Below are 12,973 nucleotides of genomic sequence, written 5' to 3' on the forward strand. Positions count from 1 at the left end.
CTTTAATTTACAAATTTGCACAATTTTTTAAAGACACCTCCAAATTGAATAATTCCACACCCTGCTAAAATTGGATCCTTTTTTGGTCACCTCAGTGGTTCTACTGAGGATTGTGCTAAATAAAAACATACACAGCTTTAGGACTGAGCCCATGACATGGAAAACAATTAGTGCTCATTGCCCTTATTATCAAATATTATAGACAATTTTCTTGTGTTTACTTTTACAGCATCTAGATACATATAGATATTTCATATTTTTGTGGTAAGGATTAGGGCTATTTAAGAAAGAGTTTAATATCCTGAAAAAAGGCAAATTTAAGGCATATATGCTAGAGTTGGCGCTAGCATCAGCCTAAATCCTGAAGCAGTATTGATTTACACACAAATTAAATTGCTTTTCGAATCACTTTTAATGTGAGGTGTATGTGTAGCATATGCATATGTATAATGGTGTTTAAAATTCTTTCCGGAGGAAAAATCTTTTGCCTTTTGGAGTCTTATCATGAAATCATCTAATGAATTAGCTGAGCAAGTTTGGAAAGAGATAGTATGAAATACATTGATTATAATATTAGACTCATTGATACATGCTTAAGGAAGACGATTTTAAGATGTAATCAAGACCATGCTTGCATTTTGTGAAAAAAAAGTTAAGATATTTATTCAGAGAAAACTGTGATATCATGCAGAGAAAATTTGCCTGTAAGTAAGACCCCACACAGTTGTCAGCTGGCTATTGCAAAGAGAGAATGAAAACAAACCAAAATTACACAATCTTATCACATCTATGTGAACTCATCAGAACTGTCAAGGATTTACAAATGTATACAAAGACGGACATGCACATTTCTGAGACAGAGTTTTTCAATTTGAGACATATACTTGTTTTACATTTTAAGGTAAATCACAATGATATGAAACCTATTTACTATTCATAATACAAATGTCATCATAGTTTTTAACCACAAACTAAGAAATTACAGGCATGAACTGTTTCTGTAAGTTATGATTTATCACACAAAGAATCACAATAAACATTGACTTGTGATTAAGTTTCAATTTTTAAATTTTCTATAATTTTCTTCAAGTGAAAATTTGTGTGTGTGTCTGTGTGTGTCTGTGTGTGTTGGTTGTGAATAGAATGCACTCAGGTGCTCAACAGGAAAATATGATTTGTATTTCAAGTAATAAAAATTTGACTATTACCCCTCATTGAATCGAGTCAATTTGTTGAATCATTGAGTCAATATAGTAATTTATTTCATGCTTCAAGGAAAAATGGCAAATTTAAGGTAAATATGCCAGAGTTGGCTCCAGCAACAGCCTAAATCCTGAAGCAATATTGATTTACACGCAAATTAAATTGCTTTTGAATCACTTTTATGTGAAGTGTATGTGTAGCATATGCATGTGTATAATGTAGTTCAAAATTCTGTCCAGAGGAAAATGTCTTGCCTTTTGGAGTCTTATCATGAAGTCATCTAATGAATTATCTGAACAACAGTGAGAGTGGAGAAATTTCTTAGTTCTGCTCTGCCCGTCAGATAGAAAATTTCGTCAATTCTTTTGAAATCATAAGTTGAATGGCCACGATCACAGTGCCATTTCCTGTTTCATGCTGTGCCCGTTAAGTAAAACAGAATTGGTCACCATGTTCTTAGCATTGCTTTTCAGAGATGTCATCCGCACTGCTGAAGAGCTGAGTAGGTAGCTAGTAGACCTCTCTCGGTAGGACTTCCTCCCACAACAGAGCAGGCTGTTGAAATGCTTCCTAAAGCTTTCACTGAGCAGATAAAGAGCAAAGGGATTGAGGCAGGAATTGCAAAAACTCAGAACCCGGGCAACCAAGGTCATAATCATGTGACCCAGAGATGGGTCAATCTCTTTATAATTGAAAGATCGATACATGTAGAGGATGTGATTTGGAAACCAGCAGAAAACAAAACAGCCAACAAAGACCAGGACAATTTTTGCCAGGCGTTTCCGAGTTTCCATCTGTAAGCACAAGGAAATAGTCCCATTGGTTAAAATGAAAATGGAGTCAGCCTCACCCCAAACTTATCATGTAAAAAAAAAAACTTATCATAGCATGACAATACAGCCAAAACACATACATTGTTTATTTTCCTCATCAAAGTGATTAACAGTTTGGGTACATTCTATTTTGGTTACTACACTATTCTTATTTAAAATATTTAACAGCTTATATAAGACTTGGATGGCAAATTTTTACCTAATGGCTATATCTTTATGTTAAAACTATTATCTTAAAAGTTGTCTTATTTTTAAACATTTTTTTTCTTAAGGTTTCAATGTGTTATATTGTTAAGTGTGTGTATAATTTCTGTTTGTGTTAAATACACTAAGTTAATGAACTACAGAATATATGCAAATTTAGATATTTTTCAAAAATCAGGGTTTTTAAATCAGAAAAAAAATTGACCTATTGAAGCAGAGTTTAACTTTAACACTTACTCGACAGAAAAAGAAAAAAAGGAACTTGAGATTGAAACTCCTAACTCACATAAATCAAGAGCATCGGATATAACTGTGAATTCTGCATATATTACTGTCAGGTCACATTTACAAATAAAAATGCATTTTTATAAAGTTTATATACTGTGCTTACCATTTTACAAGATCTTTAGAAATGTGATAGACAAAATTCAAACACTGAGTATTAACATTTTTAATCTAAGAATAACTTTCTAACATATAAAGACCAAGATTCAGCTCATATTACCCAACTAGCCTAAATATTTGAATAAGGTAGCCCAAAAGTAAAAACAAATTTTATCAAAAGACTAATGTCATCATGATATTTTTGAGGCAAAAGTATTGGTCATCAATTAGAATATTCCAGAGAAGACTAGAAAGGTTTGGGATTGGCAGAGAGCTGACCTTGAAGAAAAGAATGTGATAATCCAGGTATATCTCAATAGCACAAGGTAGACAACCCAGGAATATTATGAAGATCAACTGTGAAATTTATGTTACCCAGCAGTGTATTCCCTAGCAGGTAAAGTAAGAGTGTAAGAATTCCATAGCAATCTATACCTGAAGACTAAGTGCACAGACCAACTGGTGGCTTTGAGGTGACTTCTTAGCAGATGTCAGGACCCCAGTTACCCAGCCAGGGCTAATAGAACTCAGTAGGAAAATTCACAAAACAAGGCAGAGCCAAAGCCATAGGAAGAAGGAAAAAAAGGTGTTGGAGGAGGTGGAGCTCATGAGAAGAACTCACCTTTTTTTTGTTTTTGGCCCTAATTTGTTTTTAGTCTTCTTATTTGTTGAAACAGGGTCTCACTGAGTTGTGAAGGGCCTTGCTAAGTAGCTGAGGCTGTTCACAAACCTTGGTCCGCTGGTCTCTGCCTCCCAGATGCTGGGATTACAAGTGAGCACCACCATGCCCAGTCAAAATCCAACTTTTAAAACCAAAAGCCAAAACTAGAATATCCAAATTGATATCCAAATTGGATTATAGCACTCTGAATAAAAGAACTGGTCATGAGAGTAAAAAGAGCAATCAGCCTATGATCTGGACATTTAGCTTCAGTGACACCAGATATGGAGATAATAAATATTAATTTACCTAATTATGCCTTTAGAGACTGGTTGACTTTTTAAAGTTTTTATAATGGATGTGGATCTTTTTTATTGATGGCCATTAATCAGTGGAGGGTTACCTTCCAGGTTTTGCTGTTGTTAAGGGGCCCAGACCTCCAGTATATATCATTCTACCTGTAATTTTAGTAATCTCAGATTCTATACATTTGCCTTCAAGTTTAAAAGATCCATAATCTCCCTGTACTTACAGAATCCTTCAGAGGAAGTTGTTTATTAGAATTACATAAATGTACAACTAGAAACTATCTCACAAGAACAGCATTTCTGTCTCTTTGTGGATTTGCACAATTAATTTTACCTGAAGTTACTACATGTCATTTTATGGAAGAAAAGTATATAAGGTACATTCTGTAATTTTTTAAATTAGTATATAATCTTTTAGGAAAAGTTGTACATTTGCAATTGACCAGTGTTTTCAGCATCAGCTCATATTCAGTCCTTTTCTGTTTTTACTGCTCTCAGAGCCTCACCTTCTGGCATTTCCCCCCAGACCCCCATCCAAGCCCCATCTCCAGATCCCAGGAAACATCCTATAGTCTTTTCTTATGCATCCTTCTTACATACTTTCTATCATCTTTAGTGGGCTAATAGAAGAAGAGACAATTACTATATACATTCATATTTAATATGTGAAAATTTCTGCTTTTTGATGTCTATCTTTGCAAAAAATATCTGCATGTAAAGAAAGACCTTCAAAGACATCAATTTGTAATGGTAGAATTCTAGGTCTTGTCTCAGGCCCAGATGGCAGATAAACTGTATCCAAGTAGACCCTTGCAGGGCCACATACTAGAGATCTCCCAACAGTCCTTCTTGTTAAGGTTAGTGCAGACCCAATTCTGTTCTCATCATTCATGAATGGAGAACCTATGAAATGCAACTCAAAGCAGCAGTCCCTTGTTCTGACAAGCACACTGCCAACGTACACGTAAGGAGCTCACCTGCTTTTTGGTATGTTCATTATACTCTCCAGGAAGATTATGTGCACTTTTAATTAAAGTCTTTGCAATGTGATAATAATAAATGCTAATAATAGCAAGCGGTATGAGGAAATAAACTAAAAAAATGAGCACTGAGTGAATCTTTGGGTGTAATTCATCTGTTTGAGGGTAAGGAATACACGCTGTGAAGCTGATATTATCCAAGCTACCAATGCGTGCCACTTCCGAAAACACAGCTTCAGGAACTGCCAACAGCATGGAGACCACCCAGATGCCCACGGCCTTCATGCAGGTCCACAGCACAGCCCCTGAGGTCTGTACGTCCATGGGGTTTACGATGGCTCTGTACCTGGAAAAACAACACATCTCAAGTTAGTCTCTCAGAAAACAAAAATAAAGAAATCCACCTTGGTAAGTAAAGAACCAACACTTCCTTATTTCCTGGCTGTTTGGTAGCCTATGGAAAACCTAAGACCTCTGGTATCTCTCTATCTCCAAGTCATTCGACTGCTTATGAGGACATAAAAAAAGGAATATAAAGTATTTTAAGTTGTCATTTCCCAAAGCATGGTCATTTGCTTAATTTTTTCATAATTGTTTTTCTAAATCTACACTTACTACATGTATCATGTTTCATTAAACATCATTTCTTGAATTTGCTTATTTAAATACTTTTACCTGCAAAGACTTTATTATTATTGGAGTTGCTAGAAGTAGGCAATATTCATAAAATACTAAGTTTCCTCAAGGTGGTATGATTAAATTCTACATTGATATTCTTCTATAGCTTTTGGGCCAGAGACCTCCTACTTAGTTTCTAAAACTATTAATAAATCTTAGATACTAATCCAGATTTTAATTTTCTCCATAATTACATCACTTGAAAACAGAGCAGTATGCTGCCTTTGCAGGTCAAATTTATTTCATGTCAAGATCCACAAAAGTTAAGTAACACACACCTATAACCTCAGTACTTGGGAGAATGAGACAGGAAAATCACAGCCTCAGCAAATTAGAAGACTCTCAGCAACCTAGCAAGACCTGTTTTAAAATAGAGAATAAAATAGAGCTGAGAGTATAGCTCAGAGGTAGAATGAGCCTGGGTTCAACTCACAGTACCACACACACAAAATATGAACCCATAAAAGCCCTTCTCCTCCCACCTTCTATGTGTGTGGTAATATTACTAGTGATAACTAGTGGTCAACCATTCACCATTCACACTCGAGGACACAGTGATTTGACTCAAAACTTTCTACCACAAGTTCAGTCACACACATTAAGTAAAATAATGACAATTCAATTCAAACCAAAATTGGTTGTAAGCCACAAAATACTTGAATATTCATATTCAAAGGCACTTGAGCTTACAATATACCTAGCAGAAAAACGATGTGGTAAAGAGTGGTTTGGGTCAGAAAAAAAAAAAAAGACTGAATCTAAATCTAAACCTGAATTATCATCTCATCTCTGTTATCCTTTGGAAAAAAATCACTTAGGTCCTCTGGTTTTTTTTTTGTTTGTTTGTTTGTTTGTTTGGTTGGTTGGGTTTTTTTGCATTTTTTTTCATTTGTAAGGTGGGAATAATGCAATTACAAGTACTTGGGAGGCTGAGACAGGAGGATCACAGGCCAGCCTCAGCTATTTAGTGAGGGTCCTCTGAAATTTAGTGAGACTCTGTTTCAAAATAATGAATAAGAAATACGGCTGTGGGTGTAGCTTGGAGGTAAAATGCTCCTGGGTTCCATCCCCAATACAAAAATAATTTGTAGTTAGAGAAATAAGGATTTTTAAACCACCAATTATGAGACCTGACTAATAGTAGATCCTATGTCAAGACCCTGTGCTCTCTCCTTGTTTACCATTTAATTTATCTGGTGGTCTAAAAGTCATGAGTATTTCAAGTCATATAACAACTAGTGAGGTCTCCTTCTGAGACTCTTCTAAAGGGCTTCCTTTTCCCCACCAGAGATAATAAACAGCTCACAGCCTAGGCTCCTCCCCAGGCAGCCTCTCTCCCAGACAGTTCATGTGTCATCTAGACCCTACATAAGTAAGGGTAGTTCCGTTTTAATCGAAAGGGATTTTTCTTGTGAAACAGGTACTACAAAGATAATAAGGAAAAGCAACAGCAAAAATCCTCCATGCTGAATTAAATAAAGTACACTCACAGTGCGCTTCAACTCATTTCCCACGTGGTAGATCTCGGTAGACAAGGTTCCCTTCCCCTATTCTGGTTAATTAGATATTTTTCATGAAGCAAAAGAAGACTTCAAACTAATAACTATAATAATATATTTTATCTGATTTTCTTAAATCAGATTAATAGATTAATACATTAATTTTTTTTCTTGAGGGTCTGCGGATGGAACCCAGGGGCATTTGACCTCCGAGCTACACTCCTCTGCCCTATTTTTTATTCTTTCTTTTGAAACAGGGTCTCACTAAGTTGAGGAGGGCCTCACTAAATAGCTGAGGCTGGTTGCGAACCGAGATCCTCCGGTCTCAGCCTCTCAAATGCTGGGATAACAAGCATGCACCACCACGCCTGGCCTAAAAGGTTTTTTTTTTTGTTTTTTTTTTTTTTTTTTTTATCAGAGAGCATGTAGAGCCCTGTAAATAAAAAATAGAAACCTGTTTCATCTCATATCCTGCACATGAAATAAAACAAACTTCATTATCATTATCTCCATATTTCTATGAAATGTACTTCTACCCCTATTTCTTGGAGTAAATAGAAATATTATCTCTTGACATTCTGTTACCGTAGTTTAACATTTTTCTCTTTTGTGTTACCTCTATTCCCCCATCCCCAATATAGTTGATACTTATCATGACTATAGCGTTCTTTACTTCACAGTTAAGTAGTATATTACGATGACGTATGATGATGTGTTCTTTCTTATAAACATTTCTGATTTTCCTAAAGCCAATACTTGTTTGCTTTTTCATCTTAATTTTCTATGTTCCAAATTTTATTTTTTCCCTGAACTGTCCCTTTACCACTTTCTTGAACAATTGGAATCCCAGTTCTTGAACGTCAATGCTTCTGCCTTCTTAGTTTCCCGTTGATGAAGCACATCTCTACCTTCATCTTCGTTTTGGTGTCTAAGATTTTCTATTAGTTTTAGCTTTCACCTATTTTTCTAAAGTTTTTATTTCTACGATAATGTTTGTGTTTTATAGAAATTATTTCTTGTTTTCCAATCATTCACTTTTATAATATCCTATTCATATGTTACATGTTTATTCTTGGCCTACTATTTATGAAAATAAATCAGAAAAAAATTAGATTTAAAATTTTCATCATAGTTCCAGGTTTTATTTGTCTGGTCTCTTAAGCTGGGCTCTCTCCCCAAAAGGTAGATAACTACTGACTGATAATCCATATTTAAGAGCAAATTACCAAACAATGATTATAATTTTTTTTGTATGTGGAATAAAGTGAAGAAAGGGAAGACAGGAGATCATTATGAATAGCTTAAGCCTTTTTTAAGATTATCAAAAAACATAAAGGGTAGAACAGTTCTGCAAAGTGGGACGTCCACAATCAAGGAAGAAATTGGCAGATTCATTGTCCAGTGACAGCTGGCTTTCTGGTACATAGATGGTGCCTTCTTTCTGTTTCTTCACATGTGAAGAGGGCAAGGAACTTTCTGGGGCTGCCTTCATTAGGGTACTAATATGAGGGACAGGATGCCCTCTCGTGTCTTAATCGCCTCCCAATCTACCCACACCTAATATTGTCACCTTGGAGGTTAGAATTTCAACTTATGAATTTGAGAGGAAAACAAATATTCAGACTATAACAGGCACTGTAACCATAAAGGATTTGGGGAAACAAGAATTAAAATGTTAAGTCTTTCGCTCTGATAAAATTGGTGGCAACAGATACAGAATTCTTGGATTAGGAGAGGCAAGGAGCCTATCAAGAGAGAAGGGTAGAGAAGATCTGACAAGGAGGATTTTAAGCCACTTTCCAGGAGAAAGGATGCCTAGACCCCAGGTCATCTCTACAAGATAAACATTTGAACAAAAAGGTAGTAGTGCAACTTCTACAAAAATAGAAATATATCTGAAATAACAGACTACAAAAGTGTCATTATTATCCCTGATATATAGTTTGTGATTGTCAGAGAATATGTTATACAACCACCAATGTTGTTTGTGCACTTTGGGAAGGATATAAAGAATAAAGCCATCTAGTGCTTATTAAGATGGGCATATTTTATTATGCTTCCTTAAAGCCTTTGTATAAAATGTGAGAAAATTTCTCTCAATATTAAACTGTTTTACTGAACTGTAGCACAATGGTTGTATGTGAAAAGTTACACTGTTCCTTAAAAACAGTCTCAGAATAATATTCCTATTTAAAAACTGAATATATCAGAAAATAATCAATAAAAAGATAGATGGAGAGGAGCATAACCTCTATCTATGTGTTAAGTATTGATAGATAAGTTTCTTCAATTCCTATTTCAAATCTTGCTTATCTGTGTACAGTCTAATTTTACTATGTGAGAATAATTAAATTTAATTATAATACAAAGTGAAATAGAAAATTAGATGATTTTTAGCTATTACAAATCACCACATCACAAAAATCTCTGTCTTCATATTTCCACAAGCAGTTTTAGTTACACTGTCCATAATTTTGCCCTCCTTATCAAACTTTATCAGAGAAAAAGCCTTCCCCAAAAAAAGAGACAAAGTGCAAACTGTATGAAATAGAAGGAGAGGTCTGCCCACTGCCATCTCTCTAGTACATAGAATAATTCCTGGCCCACAGTGGGTTCTCAATAAAGGGAAAACATGGCCTGCATAACTAACAAGGAGACTACCCATCGAGATTAACTTTGGGAGAGGGGTAGGGATTCGATCGTTAGGTGTTGAGTTGAAGTGGAGACAGGCCAGTGAGGCTCAGGATGCATCACTATTCATAATCACCTAGACAACAGGAAGAAGAAGAATGATATTAGGCTTCTCCTCCGATTTAATGATGCAGTCTCTAACATGCGAAGTGCGAGATTTTGCATTGACTAAGGTTTTTACATGTTTCTGAAGGCAGGTTTGGAGACAGTTTTCCAAGAGGGCTGAGTGCAGCAGTGGGCATCTTTGCCACTTGTTCAGCAGCAGCGTGGAGTATTTGTAACCCAGCAGGAGCTCAGTATTTGAAGGATCAGATGCCTGCCGTTGTGACAGGGCACATCATGTTAAAGTTGTTACTCTTATTCGGCAAATTAGGGAAATACTGCCTTTATGAGCATGTGGTTTGTGCTGTCTTATCATCTTTCTCCAGGTAAAAGATTTAGATATGATACTTGCAAAACTAGAACCTAGGTGTCATAGCTCTAGATGAAACCATTCCCTCCTTTCAAGTCAAGGTAGATGAATAATCTCTGGAAACTATAAAGCACTATCTGAAGTATGACAATATTATAAATATTAAGAATTATGCAACATCTCTCCAAGTCAAAACATTATGCTCCCCCCAAAAAGTGACATAGGCTAGATGTGATCGAGACCAATGAGTGAAGGATGTTTAATGTATTGAATCAAATATAACAAACTTTACTTAATAATAAAGCAACACATTAAGTGTAAAAATTACAACTCATCCTGTTTCTATGGTTATATCAAAACAACAACAGAGCACTTGTTATGAAAAGCAAATTTTTCTTTTGAACTGGCAACTAGAAAGCTCCCAGAAAAAGTATTGTTCACATTTTGTGAAAGTATGGGTGATCTTCTATTTTCAGCTTTTATTTCTGCTACCTCTGTTTTTCTCCCTTTTTTAAAATTTTTTGTTAGATACTGTTTGTATCTTTATTTTTAACTTGCCTTAAGTTCCTTTGAACTGAGTCGAAAATAGGCAAAGATAACCTGTGTTCTAAGTAGATGACAAGCCACCTCTCTCTATCATTATGATTAAAGTGTCCAGGTCTTCACCAAGTACATGAAACACATATGAAACAAACAGAGTCATACACATATGAAGCTACCACTTTTTTTCTGATTTGGCCTGGGCAAATGTACCTGTTTGTCTCCATGACAATAGAATGAGAAAACTGGTGTGAAATAAAATTAAGCCCTGGGTCTTGCTACTGTCATGTTTTAGAAATGAAAGTGTAATAATGGTAATTTCAACTATTGTAACAGCTAATTACTAGGTTTTATTCTGATAATTAAGTAGATTTTTTAAATGTTCTAATTAAAATGGGTCCCATCAATCTGGGCAGCTAAACTAAAAAAGTTACATTTTAGTTTTTGAATTCAAAGAAAACTTAAAAAAGATAACAAAAATGGTGTCATATAAACAAAATAAGGGGCATAATTTACACAAAGGTCTCCCAGTTTTCCAGAATGTGACTTTAGAGAGTATATTAAACAAAAGTAAGTGAATAGTTTCCAGTCTTAGAAAAGTATAACTTTCCACTGAATATTGTCCGTCCTTCAATAAAGATGAACTATTTGATGCCAACCAAATAGTTGGTTGTTAGAGCAAACACTGGGATATTCAGATTCAGACTCATTTTTTATTAATAACTTAGTGTGTAAATTAAAGGGGAGAGTGAACACCACTTTAATTAACCATGTCAAGTTGTTCATTTAAGTAGCTGAACTCAGCCTCCCATTCCCAGGGTATTAGACCACAATTCCATGTGATAATGCCTAAGAAACACTTTCTCCCTCCTCTTCCTCAGACATCTCCTCCTGCTAAAGTGCCCAAAGGCATGGTCTGGACAGACAGGAATAGAGTGGCCAGACCTGGAGCGGGACCTGACTCCCTCCAGCACTTCCAGGAGGACTTCCCTGAGTTTCACTATCCAAATAGGGAAAAGTCAGTGCTGAACCAGTTGATCTGCCAAGAAAAACAACGATATCTCACACCCATACAAATGTGTGAAAAGCAGATTTTTATATCAAAGATAACTACTTTTTATAGCATTCTTTTTAAGATACAAAAAATGTAGGTTCTTCTGTGAAAAAACTAATATCACTTGACTTCAGATCTCAAATAAGAATGTGACATCTGCCTGAAGAACATTTATTATGCAAATTGTTTTCACTTAAGCAAATAGCATTTAGTTATTATATGTGAATTGTGCTTCCTCTTATCTGAAAAAAAACTTATTAAACATCACCCTAATATTAGACATGCTTCCTTATCACAGCACTATTTTACTGAATGAGTAAAATACACTTTGAAGGTTTTAGGTACACACGAAATGATCTCACCGAATAGTGCCACGTTTGCACGTTCATTCCATAGCTGTTCTATGAAACAGATGTTAAAGATTTCTCCAACTGTACATGGGAATGCAGAGACAAAGATTAACTATATTTTTAATTGGGCGCATTGCAATTTATATCATATTGGGATGCAGAGTATTAGAAAGAATACATGCAAAAAGTCTTGTTGTCCCCCATAAACCCGCAAGTCTTGGAGACTGGAACTGGCAGTTTTGTATACGTATTTCTATTATCGCATTCTTTTGCTATTTTAAAGCCAATGCAATTTTACTTCCTTATAAAGAACTTTTTGTGTATTTATTTTTTCAAGTTTCCCAATTCCATCGCCGTTAAGCTCCATTTACTCGGCTTCCCACAGGCTCTGGCCCTTTCCCAGGAGGGTGCACCCTTTCTCTCTCCCCACGGGACACTTCCCCAAGGCCTCCTACAGTCTTACCTGTCTGCGCTGAGGGCGGTCAGGGTGAACACAGAGACCCCCACTGAAGTGAGCTGGATGGCGGGGATCAGTTTGCAGCCCACCTTGCCGAACACCCACTCGTCGAAGAAGTAGCGCGAGGCGTCCACGGGGACGCAGGTCAGCAGCAGCAGCAGGTCCCCCGCCGCCAGGTTAGAGATGAAGATGTTGGGTACGCTCCTCATGGCGCTGTTGGTGACGAAGATCTTCACCAGCATGATGTTGCCCAGCAAGCCCACCGTGATGAGGAACAGGTAGAGGGACGGGATCACACAGCGGATCACCAGCTCCGCGGTGACCCCGTGAGAGCCCGGGAGGAAATCCTCTTCCGACACCGCGGGAGCAGCGAACCCGCTCTGATTCGCCCCGGGGCTCCGCGAGAGGTTGAAAAGAGACGTAGGAGGCATGGTCTTCTTTCTGGGAGAGTCCGCGGGAGTTTTCAAGCGCGCAGGTATCCTGCAAAGTGCAAGGCGCGGGACTTGAGGCTAATCGATTTCCCCCGTGCCTCGCCGCCGGGACAAGTTTGCTGCTGGCGGGGAACCTGTCTACACCGCCGCTGGGGAGAAGTGTGTCCGCAGGCTCCCGGGCTCGGGCGCCGCACTCTGGGAGGGGTTACACTGCCTGCTGTTAGGTCTCAATTAAAAATATGTATTTTTTAAAAAGCCAAGCAGTTCCGTCTGTGTGTCCGTCTCCGA

The 12,973-nt window shown here is 36.9% G+C and overlaps 1 protein-coding gene across 1 annotated transcript; it reads right to left on the reverse strand.

Annotated features, from left to right (window-relative positions):
- Positions 1-1,595: 1,595 nt before the first annotated feature.
- On the reverse strand, positions 1,596-12,685 carry NMBR (neuromedin B receptor; the record flags this gene model as incomplete). Its single annotated transcript, XM_080700544.1, has 3 exons — positions 1,596-1,997; positions 4,571-4,919; positions 12,261-12,685. The coding sequence occupies 3 exons, from the start codon at positions 12,683-12,685 to the stop codon at positions 1,596-1,598; spliced, it is 1,176 nt and encodes a 391-aa protein (XP_080556670.1).
- Positions 12,686-12,973: the final 288 nt, after the last annotated feature.

The sequence above is a fragment of the Muscardinus avellanarius genome, assembly GCF_963383645.1.
Source record: "Muscardinus avellanarius genome assembly, chromosome: 8".
Taxonomy (NCBI): Eukaryota; Metazoa; Chordata; class Mammalia; order Rodentia; family Gliridae; genus Muscardinus; species Muscardinus avellanarius.